At 41.9% G+C, this 27516-nt stretch overlaps 1 protein-coding gene across 1 annotated transcript; it reads right to left on the bottom strand.

Annotated features, from left to right (window-relative positions):
• Positions 1-1902: 1902 nt before the first annotated feature.
• On the bottom strand, positions 1903-23373 carry zmat2 (zinc finger, matrin-type 2). The gene is made up of 6 exons (XM_060836959.1): positions 23290-23373; positions 12958-13051; positions 12732-12855; positions 10657-10730; positions 4621-4766; positions 1903-4008 (listed from the first exon to the last, which is right to left on the bottom strand). Exons 1-6 carry the CDS (start codon positions 23305-23307, stop codon positions 3865-3867), a joined length of 600 nt encoding a protein of 199 aa, XP_060692942.1. The 5' UTR covers positions 23308-23373; the 3' UTR covers positions 1903-3864.
• Positions 23374-27516: the final 4143 nt, after the last annotated feature.

Genomic DNA, 27516 nt, shown 5'->3' with positions numbered 1-27516 from the left:
GAACTTCTGACCATATGTTAAGTTCCATGAACCAAGTATTGCAGCACATTTCCATCATTGCCTCAGTTCTTCTGTTGATGAAATCCTGTTCCAGTTGCTGTTTCCTCTAATCTTGCATATCCTGACACATTCCTGGCCAACCATCCATTTTCAACCCTGGATTAACTTTATGCATTCCAAAACTCTGATGTCTGTAGTAACTCACACTGGATTCCATTCATGCGATGCTCATTGACCAACATTGGCTCCAGTTCTGGAATACTTCCCTGGTCTCATTTTGCTTCTCAATAGTATTAACCGTAGCTGTCTTCCAACTCGAATGGGTGATTTCAAGACTGGGGGCATATTGTTAAGGTGAAAGGAAGAGAGATTTTAAAAATTCTTGAGGAGCAATTTTTTACACAAGGGTGGTTCACGTGTGGAATAAACTTCAATGAAATGGTGAATGTGAGCACAGTTACAATGTTTAAAGGACATTTAGATAAGTACATGATGGGAAGAGTTGGGAGGGATACATGCCAATAGGAGGCAGGTGGGACTAGTTTAGTTTGGGATTATATTTGGCATGGAATGGTCGGACCAAAGGATGTGCTTGTGTTGTATGACTCTCCTTTAATTCTCTTAAAATCCATCTCTATAGGCAGTTTTGCTAACCTATTCTAATGCTGCCTTTGCGGCTTGACTTGAGTCTTATTTGACAATCAGCCCTGTTAATTGCCTTGCACCTTTATAATATCAATAGCCATTGCGATATTCAAAGCCCTGCAATTCTTTCCCCTCCTCTTTCTCTAGGTGAAATTTTTATATCGAAACACGTCGAATTCTCTATTCCTGAGATGCTGCCTGGCCTGCTGTGCTTTGACCAGCAACACATTTGCAGCTGTGATCGCCAGCATCTGCAGACCTCATTTTTTACTCGAAATTTTTATAACACTAATTTCTTACAGGGAGTGAAACACTGAAATTTGCATTGCCATAGGGCATAAACTGTGACCTTTTGTTTGCAATGAGAGTTAATATCAAAAATTATGGCCACACTTCTTGACTCCGCAGCATATGCAGTCCTCATTTTCTCCTAATGTGAGTGAACGTTCTCCTGTTGTAAAGCTAGGCCTTTTGGCTGCTGCTATCCTTGCAGATAACTAATGAAATCATCAAATGGGACCGTCCAATCAGAAAATGTGTCTTTGCCCAAGTCAATACTGGTTTGAACTTTCCTTCTGTGTTTCTTGAAACTAAAATTTATAGCCATTTCCTTAAAGCTGCTGCCCTTATGCATTGAAACCAATTGATCCATAATGTTTTTCTAATTCATTGTGTATATAGCTGACAAGGATTATGACATATGCCGAATTCCCTTTGAGAAAGTGGTTGTGAGCTGCATTCTTGCAAGTACTTCAGCAATACAATCACAGTGCTGATAGTGAGGAAATTGCTAAATATTAACCTAGTGACAATGAAGGAATGGCAATGTAGTTCCAAGTTAGGACAGTGTGTGGCTTGGACGGGAAGTTGCAATTAGCTGTGCTCCTAGGCATCGGCTATCCTGGTTTTTCAGTGGTAGAGATCAAAGGAGCCTTGGTGAGTTGTGCATCTTGTCAATAATATACATTACTACCACTGTGCATTGTGGATATAGCAGAGTATATCACTATTAATTCAAGGCCTGTCCACACAGGAATATAAGTTATGGTTCAAATGTCACAGCAAACAATGAACTAAACTGTATATTAATGGCAGTGAAAGGGAGAGCGGAGGTGTACATATGTCAATCAGTGAAGATGGCAGCTGATTAAATAGCCACATAGGAGGGAAATTTGGGAATTAAGTTGCTTTTTCTTTAGGAAAATGTCTTAAAGTCAATTGAAAATTTCGGTCACCTTTAATTAAAAAAAAACGTCACAGATGCCAAGTTATTTTAATGGAGATCACACACAGTAAGAAATAAAAATAACCTCTTGTACTTGCAAGTGTCAACTGAAAGAGAAGAAAGTAAAGCACAAGTAGAAACTTCAGAGCACAACACACAACACAAAGAAAATCCAAAACAGGAACATCTCACTGCATTTAAACAACTCTTCAGATACAAATCATTCACTGTTTGACTTTCTGATTGAGTTGGTTTATAAATTAGCCTGGCAGGATGAAGAATTTCAGGGCAATCCATTACTCTTGAAAACACCTAGGCTCTGGGCAACTTGCAGTTTTTCGAAGTCTTCATGTTTCCTCTATTATCCAGGAACATAGAAATAAACTTTACCCATGCCCCATTACACAGGACCATATCCCCAACCATTTTCCATTTGAAGATCATTTCTCAAAAACATTCCCAAACTGGGTGAGAGGTCAAACAGTATAAAAAAATTAGCAGAATAATCATAGGGGAATAAGAAGTAGCATTATTTTCTTTAAACACCCAGGTAAGGATGATCTGGAATTCACTGCCTAAAACAATCATGAAAACAGATTCGTCAGTAATTTTAAATGGGAATTGGAAACATACTGTACATGTAAACAGAAACAAAAATATAGGGCTATGGGAAAGAAAGCATCATCAGTTCGACTTCAGACATATTCAGTGCAAGCTGCTAATGAGAATCAGGTCAGAAGTCACACGACACCAGGTTATAGTCTGCTTCTTCTCCTGACAACAGAGCAGTACTCTGGAAGCTTGTGATTTCAAATAAACCTGTTGACCGACTATAACTTGGTGTCACGTGGCTTCTGACCTTGTCCACCCCAGTCCAACACCAGCACCTCCACATCAATGAGAACCAGGAATACACTTTTTGATTTATTTCATCTACGTTCAATTCAAAGTTGTGGAAATCAATTGACTGAGATTGGCGAACTTAATGGGCAGACATTCTGCTGTTTGAGAGTCAGGACCAGACACATCAAACCACAAAGGAAAGCTTGTCACTATTATTTGTTATATCTGCTATGGATAATATCTCCATGTTAAAATTCTACAAAGATTGCAAATTTCATAGAAAACAGCAGTCAACAATGAATTTGAGAGGCTTAGAAAACATCTTGCCATTAAAAAGAACTTCAGACCTTCATTCTTGTAGCTCAATGTTTGAATCTCTCCTTCACAGAAACAGACAATTACATTCAATTCATTGAATTATTTGAGGGCCTGAATTCAGATCATCAGTTGGTCAATTTTAAGATGCATAATAAAGGATTTCACCTGGACTGAAATGGACCGAATTGAAGAAAAACAAAAGATGCATCATTAGAATTGCCGGTTTGCTTACTGTGTAGGGCAGGAGCCTCCATCAAGTGGCCATGCCTCATGTGGCAGCTTGGCTTCAATCAGAAGAGACTGTGCACGCATGCATATTTTCTGCAAGATCACTACAAAATAATCAGTGGGAACTTTGCCCGATTTCCACCTCCTTGGCCCAAAGGGTGCTGAACCCAAGTGTACCTCCATAAACATTGTCCTGGACATGATCACCCATGCCAGCACAGATCAAACTCAGTGGAACTGTTGCTTCCTGGTTAACAGGGATTTAACCAAGCAAGAACTCAGGAATAAGCTCAGGAAATGGGGGACATTTCATGGCTTCTCCTTTACCATTCCTAAACATGGAATAGTTGAAGGCAAAAGCCATGCAACCTGCAGCCTAAATACTGCTGAAACCTTTCTGTAAAAAGGTTTTGGAGAAGGGGTACTTGTAACTTTAAACAGAAGAATCCTTTATTAATAAATGCACCTTCAGTCACGCTGTTCACATTCCCACTCAATTGGGTTTTTGGGGGAGGGGGGGTGGAATTAAAAAAGGACCACAAGGGGAGGTGGGAAAGAGATAAAAGTCAGTAAAGGGCTGTCTTGTATCAATCTGGTGGGATCGGTCAGCTATTCTTTTTTGACGAACCAAAGCCAGAAAATCCCATCACGGCTGCCATTTCATCGTCGTCTTCAAATGTCAACTCCTCCTCCGCTTTCCGCTTTTTCTCCTTCAGTTTCTCTTTCCGGTATGCCTTCGCTTTCTCCTCCTACAACAACACAACTTGCATTAAATACTTCCCTTTACAATGCAAAACACCCCCAAGCGTTCCACTGAAGCATAATTAGGGAAACAGGTAACACAGAGTAGGATAAGGAAACAATAGGGCAGAGGAGTTGATCAAAACATTCAGATTCTAAGGTGCAAGAGAGGTGAACACAGTGTGCAGGTGAACAGACGGTGTGAATCAGGGAGTGAATTCCAGAGTTGAAGGCACAGCGACCAACATTCCAGCAATGAAATCAGGCCAACACAAGAGGGAGAACTGCTAACCATTTCGCTTTGGTCAGGCTGCATACTCCTTCTGAACAAAAAGAGCAAATGTACATTTGTGTAGCATCTGGCACAATGTCATGTCATCTCAAACCACCCTACACCCAAACAAGTACTTGCTTTGAAGTGTAGTCGCCGCTGTGATATAGGAAATATAAAAACTTGCACACAGTAAACAGCAGTGAAACTGTGAAATTTCTTTTGAAAAGTGATGCAGGTTGAGGGACTGTTTTCATACGGCAACCTATAAGCAAAAAGAGTCATATAATTAAGTACCCAAGGTAATAGAGGTGCCCTCATCTCCACCAAGGCCCCAATCAAATCTTACCTCTTCCCGGAGTTCCTTCATGCGCTCCTCAAAATCATATTCCTTTTGCTTTTCCTCTATTTTCTTCTTATTGACCTCAAAACGTTTCTTTACTTGGTCCAGAGTCGAGCGTTCCACCTTCATTGACATCCCCAAATTCCGTTGGTCTATCGAGTAATAACAACATCAAATCAAATCTGTTGGCACAGCTCACTGACCCGCAAGTACAAAAGACACACTTGAAGGAAGAATCAAGGCAACACGTCATTCTGCCGCACTTACTCAGTGTTGCATTCTGTCTGACACCGCACATCATGAATGATGTCTAGAATGCAAAAGAGCATAAAACAGTTTCACCAGAATGACAGCATGTTGAAATGGTAAATAATGAAGACAGATTGCATTAAATTAGGCTTGCACCTCACAGCAGGGGAAAGTGAGGACTGCAGATGCTGGAGATCAGAGTTGAAAAGTGTGGCACTGGAAAAGCACAACAGGTCAGGCAGCATCCGAGGAGCAGGAGTGTCAATGTTTTGAACATGAGCTCTTCATCAACAGCTCTTTATTCCTAATGAAGAGCTCATGCTCGAAATGTCAACTCTCTTGCTCCTCGGATGCTGCCTGACCGGCTGTGCTTTTCCAGCGCCACACTTTTCAACTTGTACCACCTACTGTATAGATGTTTGCAGGTTAATCTAAGAGTCTAAAGTAGGAATTGGGCCCAGTAGGCAAATGTGAGAGATTAGAACAAGAGTTACAATCATAAACTTAGAGCTAGGCCATTTAAGACGTGAATAAACAATTCCTCATTCAAAGGGGAGGGGAAATCTGGAACTCTCTTCCTAAAAGCTGCTGAGGCTGGAGTTCAATTAAAACTTAAAACGGAGATTGGAAGATTACCATCAGGTCTGGACAGCTCTGTGGTTAATGAATTAAGGTGGCTGTTTGCAGATAAGATATTGATCTAAATGAATCATAGAACTGGTTCAAAGGGCTAACTGACCCACACCTGCTCAGATAGATCTGCTATATCCCTTAACCAACAGCAAAAGGATTTCCTCATCACCAACTGACTACTTTGACCATATTACAAGTGCAATAGAGGAGAAATACTTGGGTTATAGTTAAAGAGCAAGAGGAGTGGTTCAAATTGGACAGCTCTTTCAAACAGCTGGCAGAGACAGGATGGACTGCATGGCCTCATTTAATGCTGCATCATTCCCTAAAGCAGGTGGCATGAATGTCTCATTTCTGCTGCTGTTTGTGCAAAATTGGTTCAGCTGCCATGAATTTAAAAGGGGGGAGCTTAAATGAAAGCAAATTCTGTAACAGGATGAGGGCGTCACTGGCTAGGCAGCATTTATTCCCCATCCCTAATTACCCATAGGCAGTTGAGAGTCAACCACATTGCTGTGGGTCTGGAGTCACATGTAGGCCAGACTAGTTCAGAATGGCAGTTTCCTTCCCAAAAGGATGTTCGTGAACCAGATTTTTTTTTCTGACAATTGGCAATGGATTTATAGTAGTCATTAGATTCTTAATTTCAGATACTTATTGAATTCAAATTCCACCATCTGTCATGGTGAGATTCAAACTCGGGTCCCCAGATTAACAGTCCAGTGAAAATACCACTAGGCCATTGCCTCCCCTAGTCTAGCTGAATTTGGATGAAGCCAAATCCAGAGATCTCAAAATTGTTATTTATCCAAGAATGATTTTACACCTATCTTTTATTAGTTTAATTAAAAATACCAGACAATCAGAAACAAATGCCTTATGAGAAAGACACTCTGACAAGTTGTAAAAGGTTATTGGGAATAGGCTTGAAAGAGGAGAAACCAAATTGGTCAGAATCTTACAGAAAGACACAGCAAGTTTCAGGGGCTAAATTGCCTACTCCCTGCTCCCAGTTGGCACATTCACACAACAATACCCATGAGATCTATAGTAGGGTGATAGGGAGGGCCACAGGTCGTAACAGTTGGAAACTTGTTTAAAACCCATGCCAAAACAGCCAATGTTTGTCAACTGAATGAAAGCAGAGTCTATTTTACATGTCATCCAATACTTCATTCATGAACTGGAACACACCATACTAATGCTCAGCTTAGAGCAAAGAGCCCAGGTGTTCACACAAATATAAAGTACCATGACATGCTCGTAAGATTTAGATCCATTCTGTACTCATGTCCTATCTTACCATAATCGCCAATAAACTCAATGCACCTGACCACAACGTGATGTGCAGCCTGGACAGTATTTTGGCTCCTTTGGAATGTATTTTTTGAACACAGTGGAATTTTAATTCTGCATCTAATCATTACTGAACTAGATCCAAACCTTACTGTGAACAGCAGCCAATTTTATGGGATAAATAGAGTTTCATAACTTCTTGCACTGAGAGCATAAAAATTAACCCAGCTTAACGTGGATGTGAGTCCATTTTATCTCTCAGGGCTCTGTCAAGCCATCAACCATTCTTCTGATTTATTCAATATAGAAATCAGACAAACAGTATACATCAAAGCATGAGCTGGATTATCTGATCCAGTTAAGGTGTTTTGTATTTAATGTAGGTGAAATCATTTGGGATTACTGGCTCTCCAAATCTCTCAGATAACAGAACAATGTAGACAGTGGTTCTGGAGTTAGTATACAACCCACCTTCCCACGATGGTCTACTGTAGTATTAGATTTACACAAATAACAAAATCCAATGATATTCCCTGTGCCTTTAAAGACAGCAAATTCCACAGGGCAGCATGCTAAAACTGGTCTCAGTGTCGATGTAATGTGACAATGGGGAAGTTGTGGGGGGAAATGAGTGATAATTTTTTGGTAATCATTTATTGCCCAACTTGAATTAACCTGGAGAAGGTAAGCTGCCTTCTTGAACTGCTGCAGTGCACGGTGTGTGGATACACCAGTGCTGTCAGTAAGGGAGTTCCAACTTTCTGACCCAGCAACACAGATGGAAGACAGATTAAGTTCAAAGTCAGAACTCAGACAGGAAATTGTGTGCACTGGTGTTCCCATGTATCTGCTGACCTTGTCCTTCTAGGTGCAAGTAGTCCAGAGTTGCCGGAACTGGAATCATCCAGGCAAGTGGGAGTATTCCATCACACTCCTGACTTTGCCTTGGAGATAGTGGACAAGCTTTGAAGATTCAGGTGGTGGCATAGTGGTACCATAGTAGTAATCCAAAGGCTGGAAATAATGCTGTGGGAGACACTGTTTCCTAAATGTAATTAATACATTTGGAACATTAAGCCAGTCTGAGTAACAAGGCCAAGACAAAGAAACCGCAGGAGGCCATTCAGCCAATCGAGTCTGCTCTACTATTCAAAGAGATCATGGCTGATCGGATAATCCTCAACTCCATTTTCCTTCCTTCCTCCCCATAACCCTCGATTCCCTCACTGATAAACAAAGTCAGACTATCTCAGCCTTGAATATACTCAAGTATCAGTCTTGGCAGCTCTTTGATTCCATAGATCCTGTCAAGTCCCCTAAGAACCTTACATGTTCCAATAAGGCCAGCTCTCACTGTTTTAAACTTTAATGAATATAGGCCCAACCTACTTTAGTCTCATCATTAAAACCTCCCCAAGCTAGTGAACCTCCCAAACTATCTCCAACACTAGTATCTATATCATTAGGTAAGGGGACCAAAACTGTGCATGGCAGTCCTGTTGTGGTCTGACTTGTGCCTTCTTTAATCTCAGCAAGGCCTCCTTATTTTTGTATTCCATTCCCTTTAAAGCAAAGGTGAAGATTTCATTTTCCTTCCCAATTACCTGCTGAGCTTGGATTCTAGCTTTTTGTGATTCATGCACAAGGATCCTAAATTCCCAATGGGCTGCAGTTTTCTGCAGTCTTTTTCCACTTAAATAAATTCAGCTCCTCTATTTTTCTTGCCAAAGTGCATAACCTAATTCTTCCACATTATATTCCATCTACCAAGTTTCTGCTCACGTGCTTAGCCTGTCGATCCCTCTGAAGATGTTTTGTGTCATCCTCACGATTTCCACGCTCAGCTATTTTTATGCCATTCACAAACCTGGCTGTAGTACATTCACTTCACCCATCCAAGTCATTAATAAAGACTCAATAATCAGGGCCAGAGCACTAATCCCTTTGGTACTCCATTAGTTACAGATGGCCATCCTGAAATGCCACCTTGAATTAAACTGTTTTCTGTTAGTTAGCCACTCCACTAATCCTGCTAATATACCATCCCCAAAAACATGGGCTCTTACCTTATTAAGTAGCTTTTGACGAGTACCTTATCGAATGGCTTTTGGAAATCCAAACACATTATGGCTACTGGTTCCCCCTCATCTACTAGTTTGTTAGCCCCTCAAAGAATTATAATACATTATTCATGCATCATTTCCTCTTCATGAAACCTGAATATATTATGTATTTTTAAATATTCTATTAGTCCTGAGTATTTTCCCAATGACAGATAACAAGTTTATAGTTACATTATTTTGTCTCCCTGCTTTTTTTGATTAGCAGTGTTACATGGGCAGTTTTCCAATCCTCTGGGAATCCATATTCAAAGAATTTTTGGAAGATTACTAACAGTGCATCCACTATCTCTGCAGCTACTTCCTTTAGTATCTGAGGATGTAACCATTGCTCTTCTTTCCTTTAAATCCTTAGATGCCTCAATTCCCCTCAATGGCATCTCCCATTTTTATTTTATCAAGCTCAACATTTCTTCTACTCACTCCCTCTTCCTCTATTAATGTGGCCTCTGCTTGAACAAGATTCCACACCCTCTCAAACGGCAATCTGCACCTTTCATTTTTCTCAATTCATAGTAGCCACCCAATCTCATGATCACTACTCCCCTGCTTCTCCCATGACCACAGTCCTCATCCTGCATATCTATCTAGCTTCTCCCATTATTGTGATGTAACTGCCTCTCCCAGCAAAGTGATATTTCTACAGCCTTCTGACACCTATCAACATGGTCATTCTCCATTGCTGTAGTACACCCATTTCATCAATCACCATTTCTCCCATCACTGTAACCTACAACCCATACTGTTACTGAACAGGCGCAGCTCATATTTTGATGGACTTTGAAAAATCATGACCTGGTGTTGTCACTAGAAAATTACTGAACCACACTGTCATTCCACATGATGCTAGCAACCAGTGATAGATCTTGAGTTTTGTAACAGCAGGTTCAAGTACTCTGAATTCCAGCTACATCACTGCGAGTGGCAGAGGTGGGTAACAACTTAACAGAATCATATATAGAAAGAGGAGATCCTGCTTATGCGAGCTGTGTGAAAGAACTTAATCTTTTAACTGTCTTTTTCCCACTAGCTTGTAAAATTGCTCTTCTCAATTCAATTTGGAAGTTACCAACAGATTCCAGATACCAACAGTTTCTTCCCTGTTATCAGATTTCTGAATGGACCTCATCAGTGTTTAAATTTAAAATTTGAATCGTTTTGTGTGTACTTTCCCTGCAGCCTTAACATTGTATTCCTTGCTCTGTTCTATTATGCACTTTGTATGGTATGATCTACCTGTACTGCACGCAAAACAAAATTTTACACTGTACCGAGGTACATGTGACAATAATAAATCAAACTAAAAAACCTCTTTCCACAATCCTTTCAGATAAGTATCTGCTTTTTTTGATTACTGATGCTTTGCTGAATTGAGAGGACTGCACAAGGTTCAGACACCTTTCCCCCCAACAATGTATTTTTACCAATATAGAGGTAGCTCTTCAAGAACACGATAGTTGTGTTCCTGCGCGACCCCACGCCACACAAAAATTGCACAAAACATTGGCTTTCTAATCACATTATAGCTAGCACACACTTTTAAAGTTCACACTTTAGAAACAGCATTCCCCATTCACCAATCGCGTTACTGCCAATTTGCGTTAATGAAATAGTGACAGTCTGCACAATAAGTAACATGTTTTATAAGTGTACAGCAACCACATGAACTAAAATCCTGAAATAATAGAACTACGTACGGTTACACTGCTGTCATCTGCCACCCATTCCTGTACTGTTCACTTACGCTTTTTGCCATTGATATGATCCAGGAAGTTGATGGAATCCTTCACTACACAGTCGCAAACATTACAGTAATATCTGTCAAAAGAAACCACAGTCAAACTAAGTTTAAAAGATGGGAGGCAGTGAAAAAGGATTATTTTACATACGATAATTCTTACAAACAAATTAGGAAAGTAGGACATTTAGACCCTTGAACCTACACCATTTAGTAAGGTTCTTGGTTGATCTGATTTTGGCCTGAACCCCATTTTCCACTTACCCAGATAACCCGAAACTCCCTTCTTCGTGAAAAATCCACCTTCTACTTTAGCCTAGCAGTTTACAACTACATCATTCCATGGTCCACAATAGTAGAAAGAAGTCAGTTAGTCCATTCAACCTGCTCCATCACTCAGGGAGATCAGGTCAGATCTGTAATCTTAACTCTCCATCCCCTTACATTGGCATCATTTTCCTTTAAGTACTTGGTCAGCAAAAATATATTGATCTCATTTAAAATGGTTAATTGTACTAGCATCTGTACTTTTTGTGGGACCACGTTCTGTACTTCTACGTGCGTCTGAACAATGATATTCATAGAGCAACTTTAGCAGAACAAAACATCCCAAGGTTGTTTCACCAGGAGACTATAGAATTTACTATGAAACTGAGGAGCATAAAGGCATTTTAGATCAGATGACTAAAATGTTTGCTCAAAGAGGTTGATTTTAAGGAGTGCTTTAAAGTGAGCAAAGAGAGGAACCGGGAGTATTCAAAAGCTTGGGGCACAACGAATGGTGTGATTCAAATTGGGAATGCTCCCAAAGTCCACAATTAGGAAGCACAGATATCTCAGAGGGTTATGGGTCTGCAGACGTTTCCAAACTGCTCTCTCACTTTAAGATTATATTTCCACTGCATAGGTGTGCAAAACTCATGCTCAGTCTATTCTTTAATACAACTTACAGGTGAACAAGTTTTGATGCATTTGACAAGAATAATATTTACTCTTTCAGAAAAAGTTTACTGTCAGTAAATTTAGAACAACTTTGCTTTGGGCACCTAAATTCACATTTTTCAAAGTCAGAGGTGGGAGTGACACTCCTCGAGTCAAAGCTAGATCTTAACTCACATGCAGTTCAAAACTCTCTTACCCTGACTCCTAATTTTCACGATATATACTCAAAAAAACTAACATTGAACACAACATGCCAGTCTAGCACCAGTCTTAGACACAAGTTTTGTTTTTATCCTTTCATGATGCATTAGCATAAGTGGCAATGCCAGGATTTGTTGTCCATCCCCAGTTGTCCTTGAACTAATTGTCTAATATAAGCCCATTCTTCCAAGAAAGGTTAAGATTGCCGAGAATCTGGAATTCATATGGAGGCCAGAACCAAAAAGGGAGGCAGATTGCCCTCCCGAAAGACAATGAACCAGATGAGGTTTTATGAAAATCAATTGAAGTTTTTCATTATGAATATTACAGAGCACCAGGAAGCCAGGTTCGATTCCAGCCTCGGGCGACTGTGTGTGTGGAGTTTGCATGTTCTCCCAGTGTCTGCATGGGTTTTCTCTGGGTGCTCCAGTTTCCTCCCACAATACAAAGGTGTGCACGTTAGGTGGATTGGCCATGCTACAATTGCCCATAATGTTCAGGGATGGATAGGTTAGGTGCACTAGTTAGGGGCAAATGTAGAGTAATAGAATAGGGGAATGGGTCTGGGAGGATTACTCTTTGGAGGGTCAAGGTGCACTTCCAGGGCCAAATGGCCTGTTTCCACACTGTAGAGATTCTATGATTCTACTGAAACCAGCTTTCGACTCCAGACATAATTGAATTTAAATTCCACTAGCTGTCATGGTGGGATCTTAATTCATGTCCCTGACCAATATCCTGGGTTCTTGAGCCCAGTCCAGTGACATTTTGATAGCAGATCTAAAGTAGTGGAGAGGGCAAGGCAGGTTGCTTCTGTTGAAACAATACCCCAGCACAAACTCTACCTCCTCCATCCCATCAGCCTTTCCTGTAGGCAGCCTGTACTGCCACAGACAGTATCTTCAGAGGAGGAAACAGGAAAGAAAGAAAACACTCACCCTCCCATTTCAGATTGGGGTGTCGTTTTTGTGATGACGATGGTTTTTCCTAATTTGGATTCCAAATCCACTTTATAATCTCTGTGACGTAAAAGTTCACGCTTGATGGGTACTGGAGGCTTTGCTGAAACCAAAACAGAATGGATTAGGATATGGAGCTAGCTATAGGTTACTTCAGAGTACCTCCTGTAACAGGTCAGATCGGCCACTTCAAACATCAACTCACCATCTCGCTTCTCCCTTTCTTCTTGCAACCGCTTCTGCGCCAATTTCTCGTACTCATCTTTGTCCCACTTCTTGCGGAAGTCCATGTTTTTTGTCTGGATGGAGGACAGAGCCAAGATAAAATTAGGAACAGAACAAAATGAAACACTCACTGATCAAAACTGCTCCAAAAAGAAAGTTATATCAGACTGAAGATGCTAACTTTGTTGCCCTGTCCACAGAAGCTGCCAGACCTGTAGAGTTTCTCTAACTTTTTTTAAAATTTCCGATTTTCAGTATAGCCAGCATTTTGCTTTTATTAAAACAATCAAATGTGTTTCATTCCCTGGAAATTACGTGTGCCCTGCAAGTAGGTACCAGCTTGAGTGGAAAAGAAAGAAAAAGATTTATATAGCACCTTTCATTGCCTCAGGTCTTCTTAAAAGTACCTTACAACCAATTAAGAATACTTGAACTCGAGTTAGTTACAAAATCAAAAACATATGAGCCATGTTACTCTCAAGATCCTACAGATAGCAAGGTGACGATGACCAGATAATCTGTTTTTGTAATGCAGGATGATCAAAAGGCACTGAAGAATTCTCTCCTCTTCTGAAGGTAGTGCCATTGAATCTGTTTACCTGTCAGAGGGGCTTAATACCTGCAATAGCAAGGCTGACAAAGCAGTACTCTCTCAGTGCTACACTGGGCAGTGAAAGCCTGGATTATTCAAGTCCCTGGAAGACAGATTTAAATGCAGAACCTTTTGACTCTCTGGTGAGAATGCTACCCACAGGGATACAGCTCAGAGAAAGGAACTGATCCAATTCAGATGAATGGTGCTAATGTTGGAAATATTGGATTTCTTCCTGTTCAACACAGTTTTTAGTTCGGTTTTGTTGAACCTTCTTGGAGGAAACCTCCCAGAAATGTGATTAAGACTGCAAGTAGGTGCTGAACTGATTTATTTCATATTGCTGAGTTATTAGAAATGGCCTTGATGCCTCCAAATGCATGTGGGAAAACAGAAAGGGATAGAGAAGAAAATCAGCCAGGCTTCCCCTTCCTAGCTGCTATTAAGTGAGTGGCAAGGGAGACGAAAACTGAAAATGTGTTGCTGGAAAAGCGCAGCAGGTCAGGCAGCATCCAAGGAGCAGGAGAATCGATATTTCGGGCATAAGCCCTTCTTCAGGAAGGCTTATGCCCGAAACGTCGATTTTCCTGCTCCTTGGATGCTGTCTGACTTGCTGCGATTTTCCAGCAACACATTTTCAGTTCTGATCTCCAGCATCTGCAGTCCTCACTTTCTCCTCCAAAGGAGGTGAAAAAACAAACAACGATTTACAGGGGATTAGGGACTACGTTTCATGAAAGAGGATGGCTCTTCTTAGGCAGAGATGATTATTAGGAGATTTAACAGAGGTGTGTTCAACAATAAAGCAACTAATTGGACACAGTGTTTTGGTAAATAGGTCAGTAACCAGAGGACATAGACTTAAGTTAATTGATAAAAGAATCAGGTGTTGCAATCAATTGTGATCTGGAATGAACTGGCGAAAAGGATGGTGGAAGCACATGTAATAGTAACTGTCAAGAGGAATCTGGATAGAACTGGGAAATGAAATATTTGCATAGGTACAAGATAAGGTCAATTTACACCTCATGCCTAATTTGTTACTCAGTGAGATCATGGCTAGTCTGCGATCTAAGTCCACACACCCAGCTTTTCCACTTAACCCTGAATACCCTGAATAACATCCATCAATCTCAGATTTAAATATAATAACTGACCTTGTAGTTGTTATCATTTGCAGAAATTTGTTACTCTTTCTTCTGCCATCTTGTGCATTTCCTAATTCCTCTCCTGAATCGTGTGGCTCTAATCTGCAGGTTCTGCCTACGTGTGCTTGATCTTTCAACAGAAGTGGTTATTCCTCACTGTATATATCTCCCGTAAAATCTTAAACTTTAATCAAATGAATCCTTAACCTTCAAAGCTCCAAGAAATACAACCCTAGTTCACATTAATGTTATTTGTAGTTTAATGGTTTGTGTCCAAGTATCATTCTGGTAAATCCCTCCAAAGTCAATCCTTCCTATACTGCAACATGCTGAGCTGCGCACAATTCTCCTGATGTGCTCTAATCAGGGTTTAGTATTACTAAAACATGAATTTTACCCTTAATTCTGTGTCTGGCAATATAAAGGCCAGCGTTACATTCATCTTCAACTAATAGGGAATGGGTGGGTTCACGCTTCAGCGGGTCAGTGTGGACTTGTTGGGCTGAAGGGCCTGTTTCCACACTGTACGTAATCTAATCTAATCTGATTTTCAAAGAGCTGTCACAGGTTGATGGGCCCAATGGATTCCATCTGTGCTGTACAACTGAGAAGGAGACTACAATAGGATCAGCAATGGAACAAGTTCCACTGCAATACTCCCAATTGTAAAATAATCTGCTGGCATTCACTGAATATTATTAAGAAACTGAATTGTCCTGCTCAGCATTAAGGAACTGTGCACAATCACCCAGGTCTTGGTTATAACACTGGAACAATAAGGAATCAATTTCATTCGAAGCCTTATGAAGAGCATCAAGAAATCCACAATCATTTATTTTTACTCTTGCCACGATTATAAAAAGTAAAGAAATGGTCTGTTTTTTTTTAAAATGGCATTACCTTACCATTCCTGGACAGAATTATGTATTTTAACCCAATCTTTCCACCATCCACATATCAGCATCTTACTATTCATTTTCCATTTTGTTTCATCACATTTAGGATTTCCGACTGTCACTGCAGGACAATCCTCATCTAATTCCTGATACAAAGTTAAAAGCAGCATGCGAGGGATTAAATTCATATCTCATGGGGTTAAAGAACAACAGTTACAAAATATAAATTAAGTTTGTGAAAAACGTATACTAAGATAATATTGTAAGAGACCACTTTTTTTGGACTATGAGCTGAAAATGAGAAAAACAAATACCAATTTAAAAAGAGAAAAATATACAAATTGTTTGCAGCTTTGGAAAAACAAGTGAAGCTAACTGATGAATATGGAACAATGTTACTTTTTGGAAAGATTGAGCCCAAAAGTAGCACCATTTGTTACGGGTTAAGGAGAGCTCAGAATAGCAACAAGCCTCTGATTGGTCAGGTTGCAGTTTAATCCACACCCAGTGAGAAGCAAGGAGACCTCCTGAAGTCTGAGCACAGAGAGAAAACGAGAAATAAATCTAAATCTTCTAAAGGTCCAATCCTGCAACTAATGAGCTAAAGACTTATCATCGCTGAGCTGATAACATCAAGAAATCAATCTCTGGGAATGGGGCAGTGTTGATTCCAAGGACACTATCACAGTGTCATGACAATATTCTTTTGGGTCAATAGACCTGCTAGCAAACACAGAAGGGGAGGTCCCCAGGCTTTTAAGGGAGCATGGAAACTGAGAAAACACTTGGGCGAGCATTGATGCAACGAAGCTTCGAATCGCAGAACCTCAAAGTGTAGGTCAGTTTTTGTAATAAACGTCTGCACAGAAACGTAAATGCCAGAAACAACTTGGGCACTATCACAAAGAAGAATGGAGCACATAATTAATTAGTTATTACCCTTCACATTATAAGGCAACATTGGGGTCCAGTGGAAGGGGTGGAGCTTGTTTTGACTGTTGGCCTATCTATTCACAAGACTAACAAAATGAAGCGTGAACTTAAAAGTATTTGCCAGGCTCTCTTTGTTAGGACAAGAAAAATACACAATGGAAAAAAATAAGGTAACCACATCATATGATAGCATCAAATAGTGCGTTATAGAAGGCCATTCAGCCTATAGAGTGAATAGGCTGGCATACAGAGTCTGTAATTCACTTTTGCTTAAATTATTTATGAAATTTACTTTTTAAGGCTGGCAATGAAGATGTTTCCAGCATCTTCAGTGTATTCCAAACCCACACCAATTGTTGCAAAAATAGCTTTGTCACCTCTGGTTCTCAACAATCATATTAAATGTTCCCCCTTTATTTATATGGCAGCCACTGGAAACCTTATTCTAAATACCTCTTTAAAAAAAATCTTCACTTTTTCTGTTCTACGAAAAACACATCCAGTTTCCCCTGCCTACCCACATTACTGTAATTCTGGGAAACTTTCTGTTCCATCATTTTATAATCTTTCCAAAGCCTTCATGTGCTTCCCAAACATAGTGATCAGAAATAACCCAATACTCCAGCTAGCGCCCCTCAAATCTTTTGTGAAACGTTTAGCATACCATCATAATATCCTTGCCTTCACAATACATACCTTTACTTATAAAACCCAGGATTTCACATGCTTTATGAATGGCTTTGTTAACCTAACAATCTTCCTACCTTTTGCAGCAACACTTCCAAGTCTCTTTCTTGAATCCACCATTAAACTACATCAAAATGCATAATTTTCGTTGCATCCCTGGGTTACTTCATTTATAATTAGACATGAAACAGCAAGACACAAGATCTCATACAGAAATGATCAGAACCACTGTAACCAAAAGGATATCAGAGGCAGACCCCAACTTTGTAATACTTCTATTTACACTTCCATTTCACACAACTTAAATTGCAGCTCTCACCTGTCCATCTATTCCAACAGTTTTTATTAGAGATTTAAAAGTGGTGAGAAAGTCCACTTCATACCAGATTCCATTTTTAATTCTTACTCTAATTTAAAATGCTTCAAGTGGAAAGACTGTTCCAAATGTATCTGTGCAGAAGTCATGACCAATCTACCTCTGAAAGAGGTCACTCCTTGTTTACATTTGAATTTTATGATCCTGCAAATTGGAAACTCTGTTCCTTTCTTGGGGATTTACTAAAGCAAACAAACTTTGGGACCATAAACAGGCCTAAATGCATTTTAATAAGGATTAGTAAGGAAAGTGACTCAGGAGTTGTGGAATGTGGATGCACATGCACATTTTGTGACCAGTAGCTAGAACCAATATCAATGGAGCAAACCTTTATCTTTGTTTGGGAGATAAAGGAGGGAAGTATCAATAAAAATTGAGGTCACCAAATTAAAATGTGTATAGCGTTTCTAAGAAACCTCCTCAACCATGATTATATACATCAGCATAACCTCTTTCTTGCCCCATGCAATTACCTCAATTTGCCTTGCATAGAGTTCCGCACTGTACCCTATATGTGTAAAGTTTCACCAGGATTCATGCTTGAATTTATCAATGACCTTTATTTCTATTCATGAAGCCTAGCTTTAAACTCTCTGACAATTAGAAAGCTCTCCTCTACTCTTTCAAATCCGTTCACAATTTAAAGACCTCTATACGGCCAGTTTTCGTCTTTTTTAGATGAAAGACCCCAAAACTGTTCAAGCCTTCCTGCAACAGTAGTAGACTCCCAACATTTAAACCGTCATTGGATAGGCATATGGATGAAAATGGAATAGTGCAGGTTAGATGGGCCTCAGATTGGTCCTCGATGTTGCACTGACCTGTGAAACCAAAGGGCCTGTACTGCGCTGTAATGTTTCGTGTTCTATAAATGTTTAGTAGAAAAATTAATTGAGACCATTTCCCTCTTTTTTAACACATGGTATTTATTGTTAAATTTCATCTCTTGCCTGACCACCACCAACAAATTATTAGCTCATTTATTCTCCTTCAATGCAGATTGTTCTTTATATTTTCTTTTATCGACCATCTACCACTTTCATTTTATTCATTCGTGGAACAATGAGGATAAAAATCAAGCCCAGCATTTGTTGCCCATCTCGAACTGCCGTCATGAAGGTAGCACTGAGCTACCTTCTTGAACTGCTGCAGTCCAAGTGGTGAAAGTAGATCCACATTGCTGTTCGGGAGCATTCTGGATTAGTGGTGCTGGAAGAGCACAGCAGTTCAGGCAACATCCAAGGAGCAGCGAAATCGACGTTTTGGGCAAAAGCCCTTCATGTTAGGGAGCATGTTTAATGTGAGGTACAGTATTACATTTTGGTAAAACAAAGACAACACTTATACAATTAAAAGTAGGGCCTTGGGCAGTGTTGTAGAACAGAGACACATAGGGAATCAGGTATGTAATTCTTTGAAGTTTGCATCACATATAGATAGGGTCTTTAAGAAGACGTTTAGCACATTTGCCTTCATTGCTCAGACATCTGGTTATAGAAGTTGCGACGTGATGCTGTGGCTGTACAATGTGTTAGTGAGGCCTCCTCTGGAGTACTGTGTCCAGTTATGGTTTCCCTGTTATAGGAAGGACATTATTAAGCTGGAGAGAGTTCAGAAGAGATTTACCAGGATATTGCCAGGAATGGAGGGTTTAAGTTATAAGGAGAGGCTGGATAAGCTGGGACTTTTTCACTGAAGCGTGAGGGGCTGAGAGATGACCTTAGTGTTTTATAAAATAATGAGGGGTATGGATAAGGTGAATGGCAGGTGTCTTTTCCCTCGGGTGGGAGATTTCAAGACTAGATTGCATATTTTTAAGGTGAGAGGAGAAAGACTTAAGTGCGTGAGAGGCATTTTTTTTTAACACAAGAGTGGTTTGAGTGTGGAATGAATTTCCCAAGGAAGTGGTGGATGCAGCTAGAGGTACAACATTTAAAAGACATTAAAATAAGTACATGAATAGGACAAATATGGGCCAAGCTTAGGCAGGTTTGGGAATATGATCAACATGGACTGATTGGACTGAAGGGTTTGTTTCCATGCTGTATGACTCTGAGTTCCAGGATTTTGACTTAATGAAAGTGAAGAAATGGCAGTAATTTTGAGTTAGGATGCTGCGTAGCTTGAGAGAGAACTTAATGGTGGCGTTGCGATATAGATATCACAGATTTAGAAGGTACAACCTGAGGAATCTGCATGTTGTTACAATGCAAATTTTATGTGATACACATCATACATGAGTGGTGGAGAGAACGAATTAAAGATTGTAGATGGGATAGTAATCAAGCAGACTGCTTTTAACTTGACAACTCCAAATGCAAAGTTACATACTCAAATTGTATTTCATTCTCTCCAATTCTCCATGAAACGCTCCTGTGATTTTCTTACCAAGATCTCTGGAGCAGATCAAATTACTGATTTATTAAAATTCTAAAATTGCTAATTTACCACAAATGATGGAAACTTGCAATGTTTGGATTTGTTTTTCACCCAGAGACAGGTATTTGTGCATGTTGAAGCTTCAGCCTTAAAATATTTGATCGAGAAGCAGGGTGAAGAAAAGCAAAATCTTGACATAATGGCCATTTAAATGGTCTTTCTCTTGAAATTGGAGCACACAAAGTAAACTCCAAAGTTAAAATTACAAGGGAAGTTACCTAACTTTAGATTGCACTTTCAGAATTTAGAAAGGTAAAGGCTGATTGGATTAACCTTTTGTGAACAGAAAACTATTTCCACTGCTAGGAAGTCAAAGATCCAGAGGACACATTCAAAAAACTAAAGCCTGACCTTTTATTTATCTTATTTAAGATAAATAAAAAAAGTACTAGAATGAGAAAGTATAAGAAGAAAGAAACTCCACAGGTCTGGTAGCATTTCGGGAGAGAGAAGCACTGTTCATGTTTCAGGTCCAATAAGAGTCTTCTTCAGAACAGTTCACCCACAGATGCGGTCAGACCTGCTGAGTTTCTCCAACATTTTCTGTTTCTTTAGATTTCCAGCATTAGCAACATTTTTCTTATATTTGATGCAATTTTGGAACTCTTTTCTGTATTCAGCACTGTGGATAAATTTTAAAATTTGGTTGAAAGATGTGTTAATAACAGGTCTTAACCTCAATGTGACCACGGTGCGTATGTAGTGTTACATCACATCAACAACTATCTCATTGAGCAGAGAATAGAGTAAAGGTGGTAAAATGTCTTTACTGGAATGCATGTTTGAATAATTCTTTTTGAATTTAAATCAAGGTTTGCTTTTGGATATGCCCTCCCCTCTCCAAAGTACACTTCCTTCCAAATATTATTCATTAAAACGTTAACGTAAGTGGATTTGCCCTTATGTTGCCTTAGCAATTGAGGCTTCCTCCCCTATGGAATCTTACTATTCAGATATATCCACCTACGTAACGAGCGATTCTTTGGCTGATAACAACATTGGATCACCAGAGGATAGATCAGGAATTCTGCTAAACAGACATTTGTCCAGACTTCCTTTTGTAAATGTTCACAAGCAACAACGACAAGAGATTAATTTCAAGGAAAAAAATTCCAAAGACTAAAAGATTAAACTATTTTGCCTGTTGACAACACAGTATTTATTACAAAGCCTGTACAGCACAGACACACACAAGCTGTTCAGCTCAAACGGTTTCTGTCAGTGTTTGTGCTCCACACAACATGCCAACCATCCTCTTCCTTTCTCTATCACACAGATGCTTAACTTAATCTTAAATGCATCTATTCCAGTCACATCAACCACCCCCTTTGGTAGCGAGTTCCACATTCTTAACTCTCTTCAGGTACAGATGTTTCTCCTGAATACCCTTTCAGATTGATACTTCCTGGTTTTCATCTCATCTAGAGGTGCAACCATACACTGTCTGCACCTAGTGCGACAAATTTGTCCCAAACTTAAAGACCTCCAAGTTTTTAAAGAGCTCCCAACTCACACAAATACTTCTAAAAGTTTTCATAAATTAACTGTAGCCCTTTTCCATATATCTTGCACATATTTATTAATATGAATTTATTGTACACATTTATTGTCTCAATTATTTTCACACTCCGTCCTGTTACTGCCAACTCACTTTTGACCTCTCCAAGTTGTTGCCCCCACTACTCTCCTCCTCCTCTTCCCTTTTTTGGACAGCATTCAAGTCAGTGCCTGATCCCTCTCTCTCTCCCACTCCCCCCTCTCTCTCTCTCTCTCTCTCTCCCACTCCCCCCAGTGCCTGCTCCCTCTCTCTCTCCCACTCCCCCCAGTGCCCGCTCCCTCTCTCTCTCCCACTCCCCCCAGTTCTTGCTCCCGCTCCCTCTCTCCCACTCCCCCCAGTGCCCGCTCCCTCTCTCCCACTCCCCCCAGTGCCCGCTCTCTCTCTCTCTCCCACTCCCCCCAGTGCCCGCTCTCTCTCTCTCTCCCACTCCCCCCAGTGCCCGCTCTCTCTCTCTCTCCCACTCCCCCCAGTGCCCGCTCTCTCTCTCTCTCCCACTCCCCCCAGTGCCCGCTCTCGCTCTCTCTCCCACTCCCCCCAGTGCCCGCTCTCTCTCCCACTCCCACTCCCCCCAGTTCCCGCTCTCTCTCTCTCTCCCACTCCCCCCAGTTCTTGCTCCCTCTCTCTCTCCCACTCCCCCCAGTTCTTGCTCCCTCTCTCTCTCCCACTCCCCCCAGTTCTTGCTCCCTCTCTCTCTCCCACTCCCCCCAGTTCTTGCTCCCGCTCCCTCTCTCCCACTCCCCCCAGTGCCCGCTCCCTCTCTCCCACTCCCCCCAGTTCCCGCTCCCTCTCTCCCACTCCCCCCAGTGCCCGCTCTCTCTCTCTCTCCCACTCCCCCCAGTTCTTGCTCCCACTCCCCTCCCCCACTCAGTGCTTCCTTCCCCCCCGTTACTACCCCTTCTTCCACTCCCTTCTCCCCTCTCATTAACCCCCTCTCCCCCTCCCTTCTCCCCATTACCCACTCGCTGCTCCCTCCTCCTTCCTCCCCCCTCCCCCCCCCCCCCCTCTCCCCTCCCCCCCTTCCCCTCCCCCCCCTTCCCCTCCCCCCCTTCCCCTCCCCTCCCCCCCCCTCCCCCCCCCCCCCCCTTCCCCTCCCCCCCCTTCCCCTCTCCCCTTCCCCTCTCCCCTCCCCCCCCTTCCCTTCCCCTCTCCCCTCCCCCCCTTCCCCTCTCCCCTTCCCCTCCCCCCCCTTCCCTTCCCCTCTCCCCTCCCCCCCCTTCCCTTCCCCTCTCCCCTCTCCCCTCCTTCCTTTCTCCCCCCCTTCCCCTCTCCCCCCCTTCCCCTCTCCCCCCTTCCCCTCTCCCCTCCCCCCCCCCCCCTCTCCCCCCCTTCCCCTCTCCCCTCCCCCCCCCTTCCCCTCTCCCCTTCCCCTCTCCCCTCCCCCCCCCCTTCCCCTCTCCCCTCCCCCCCCCCTTCCCCTCCCCTCTCCCTCCCCCCCCCTTCCCCTCTCCCCCCCCCCCCTTCCCTTCCCCTCTCCCCTCCCCCCCTTCCCTTCCCCTCTCCCCTCTCCCCTCCTTCCTTTCTCCCCCCCCCTTCCCTCCCCCCCCCTTCCTCTCGGGCCCGGTGTGTGTTTATTCCGGGGTAGATCTCGGTTAAGGCCGGGCCCCGGTCACACCGGACTCAGCCTGCCCTCCACTTCCGCTGAACCGACCATTACCCCCAATCCCCCCCCCCCCGGGGACTCACCCCACTCCCCGACGCCATTCCGACTCCTCTCCTTCTGCCGCAAAACTGTCGCGCGGAGCTCGCCCCCACTGCCGTAAACTGAGTAATCCCTCCCCACAACAACCACTCACGCCAAAGACCGCTCGAACCTGACAAGAGGCTCCCGCTCAGTGGGAGCCCCACCTACGAAGCACAGCGCCCCCTCTCGGATTGGGAGGACCGGTTCCTGGGTTTAACCAGCCTTAGAGTAAAAAATGAGGTCTGCAGATGCTGGAGATCACAGCTGCAAATGTGTTGCTGGTCAAAGCACAGCAGGTTAGGCAGCATCTCAGGAATAGAGAATTCGACGTTTCGAGCATAAGCCCTTCATCAGGAATAAGAGAAGGGCTTATGCTCGAAACGTCAAATTCTCTATTCCTGAGATGCTGCCTGGCCTGCTGTGCTTTGACCAGCAACACATTTGCAGCTTTAACCAGCCTTACCCTCCCCACAGATACTGGTACAGAATAGAGTCACAGAGATGTACAGCATGGAAACAGACCCTTCAGTCCAACTCGTCCATGCCAATCAGATATCCTAACTCAATCTAGTCCCACCTGCCAGTACCCGGTCCATATCCCTCCAAACCCTTCCCATTCATATACCCATCCAAATGCCTCTTAAATGTTGCAATTGTACCAGCCTCCACCACTTCATCTGGCAGCTCATTCCATACACGTACCACCCTCTGCATGAAAACATGGCCACTTAGGTCACTTTTATAGGTCACCCTAAACCTATGCCCTCTAGTTCTGGAGGATTTGAGCTATTGGGAGAGGTTGAATATGCTGGGGCTGTTTTCCCTGGAGCGTCAGAGGCTATGGGGTGACCTTATAGAGGTTTACAAAATCATGAGGGCCATGGATAGGATAAATAGACAAAGTTTTTTTTCCTGGGGTGGGGATTACAGAACTAGAGGGCAGAGGTTTAGGGGGAACATATAAAAGAGACCTAATGGGCAACTTTTTCCATGCAGAGGGTGGTAGGTGTATGGAATGAGCTGCCAAGAGGAAGTGGTGGAGGATGATACAATTGCAACATGTAAGAGGCATTTGGATGGGTATATGAATAGAAAGGGTTTGGAGCGATATGGGCCAGATGCTGGCAGGTGGGACTCGATTGGTTAGGGATATCTGGTCGGCATGGACAAGTTGGACCGAATGGTTTGTTTCCGTGCTACACATCTCTATGATTATAAAATCATGAAACTCCCTCCTCAACAGCATTGCGAGTGTCCCTACACATAATGGGATTGCAGCAGTTAAAGACGACAGCTCGATGTCACCCTCTCAAGGACAATTAGAGATGGAAAATAATGCTGGACTTGCTATTCACATTCGTGAGCCAAACATAAAAACAGTTAGAGGATGACTGCTTTGGGGAACACACTTTTTCAATCCATAAGTGTGACCATGACCTTCCAAATGCTATTCATTTTAAATCCCCATGTTGGTCCTACCCTGCTAAGGTGTTCCCGTGCACTTTGGCCTCATCACATTCTGTATGTTTCATTATTTGTTTTATTGGGTCAGTACTCAACTTGTTTCTTTCCATATCCCCTTAAGTTGTATTCAGATTGTTATTAATGTAGCCATTCATAGCTCATTGGTCACAACATTTGTTTGCCCCACCACCCCAGCACCCTCACGACCGCTACAACTGGTGCATAAATCCCAATCTCCCCCGCCTCCCATCCTTGCAAAAAAGTTCATTTTTGCTCTTCCTGCCCACTACCATCGTCCATCCACTTAAAAACTTTTACGTGTCTGTCTTCCTTCGGTTGTGATGCAAGGTCACTGACCTGAAACTATTATTGCTGTCTAATCTGCTGAATCTTTCAAGCATTCCCCTCCCCCCCCCCCCTTCCCCGCAAGACTGCTGTAACCCCATCTCTAAACATGTTTTGCAAAAACTGGAGACAGTTTGCAAAGTATGCTGCTGAGGTGGAGGTTGCTGGCTTGTATTTACAGACAAAACTAATTAAAGTCGAAAGCATTGCCAATGCAATTGTATTTTATAATAAACAAAAACAATTGTGACCTTTCTGCACTTTAAACCCACGCAGTAGCACTTTAAAACTTATGTGCAGATGCCGTGGCAAATGTGGTACGCGTTTGGAACCCCTACACAAACAGCAGTTGATGCTAGATAACTTTTTTTTAATAGATATTTTTATTGGGAATTTAACATTTTGACAAATTTACAAAAATAAGCAGAATTTTCAAGCACAAACATTAATATAAAAATAGATCTTAAATATATAATCATCAAAATTCAACTAATCCACAATCATCCAGAGTGTATAGTTGAGTCGCTTACATGCTAGATAACTTTAAATCAGGGATACATATATTTTTGTTAAACAAAGGTTTATTAAAGGATATGCGCCAAAGATAGGCTATGCATCAGTTATCTCACTGAATGTCAGAACCGATTGGAGGGGCCGAATAGTCTAATTTTATTCCTATGTTCTCAGATCATTTTTTTCCCTGAATTTGAAGATGGGCACACATTTCCATTTTACTGCCTGCACTACGGCACATCCTTGCAGACCGAGGAAATCAGTTTCCTGGGCTGCTTCGCTTGTCTACTTTTCACAATTCAACAACGCCTCCCTTCAAAGAGTGGTCATCACATTCTGGAGATTCTGACTCCATTCCTCCTGCATCAGTGCATTAATCATTATGTGGAGGAGCCAGTGTTGTACTGGGGTGGACAAAGTTAAAAATCACACAACGCCAGTTTATAGTTCAACAGGTTTATTTGGAAGCACTAGCTTTCGGAGCACTGCTCCTTCACAACCACCTGATGAAGGAGCAATGCTCCGAAAGCTAGTGCTTCCAAATAAACCCATTGGACTATAACCTGATTTTTAGCATTAAACATTGTAACACATGACAACTGTTGGAGAAGTAAAGTAACTCACCTCATCTGATGGAAGCTTCAGGCTGACCTTGATGGGAATTTCCAGCCCTTGGAGAGTGGTGGGGTATGGGGTCACCTACTGCACACTGCAATGGGGAAGCCACCCTAGGATGCTGCACTGAAGGTACTCGGAGACTCCACACTTGGAAATGCTGCCCAGTAAACTATGGGCAAATGTACAGCTAATTTCTTAGCTGGTGAACATAGATGCAATGATTCCAAGGTAGTTTGAAAGATATGGTGGGCCATTTATTCCATCTTGACAACTTGCACTCTAGATCTAATTATCTCCAGAGACAACCTGCCTTATGTACCATAAGCCTATTTAGCCAGGCTCACTGACAATGACAAGCTGAATTTCCAAAGAAAAAAAGCCATCCTAATGAACAGCTACGCCATTGTTTCTGCTCATTCTAATGTTTCCTAATGTCTACATTTTCTATCTCATCTTCTTCACATTGCAACAGGTTTTAGACTCTACTATCTTAACCTCAATCATCTTCAATGCCATTCCACCTACTAACCACTGTAATTCTGACCACAAGGCAAATGATGATACAAACTGAGCTGTGAGAAACAAAACTCACTCATTTCAATAATTTCAGTCCGAGACAAGATCTGAATCAGTAGTGTCATTTATTTTACTCTTGCAAGAGGGTGTGGTGTCCACTGTACACAAGGCAGGGACACAAACACTGAATTCAACTAGTACACAATATTTATGTAATTTGGTTCCTATTCTTTCATCCCATTGCTCCTCCCCTGTTTACATCTCCCACCTAAGACCGGTGCCCATTTACTCTTCTTTATTTCTTGCCTTATCCAGCCTTGTCTGTGACAAAATGCTTATTTCTGGCCTCACAAGGCCTTTTTACCACATCCTGCTGTGGGCCATTGTTAGATATATCCTCCCTTACTTGTTATGATCTTATGATTGTAGTTTGTTCTTGTTTTTGCAGAAGTGGGGAAACAGATACCTATAACTCCTGTTTGTACAGGCATATCTCGCTTAACCCCCTCCCCTCACAGCACCTTATCTATTTGTCTGTAACATCTATCATTCTTGCATGTATATTTTAGCTAATACCAAAACAAATTTGTATTTCCTTCATATAGTTTTCATTCTTGTGGGATATAGGAAATTTATGTTTCTTCTGCAATTCTAAAATTCATTATATAAAAAATAACTGAACTCCATTAGTGTGTAACTGTTTCAGCCAGGAGCTGAGTCAACAAGAATGTGAACTCTGTGGAGGAAATGCTAATTGGTTTGCTAAGGATGTA

The sequence above is a fragment of the Hemiscyllium ocellatum genome, chromosome 16 (assembly GCF_020745735.1).
Source record: "Hemiscyllium ocellatum isolate sHemOce1 chromosome 16, sHemOce1.pat.X.cur, whole genome shotgun sequence".
Classification (NCBI taxonomy): Eukaryota; Metazoa; Chordata; class Chondrichthyes; order Orectolobiformes; family Hemiscylliidae; genus Hemiscyllium; species Hemiscyllium ocellatum.
This window is presented reverse-complemented; position numbering and strand designations above follow the sequence as displayed.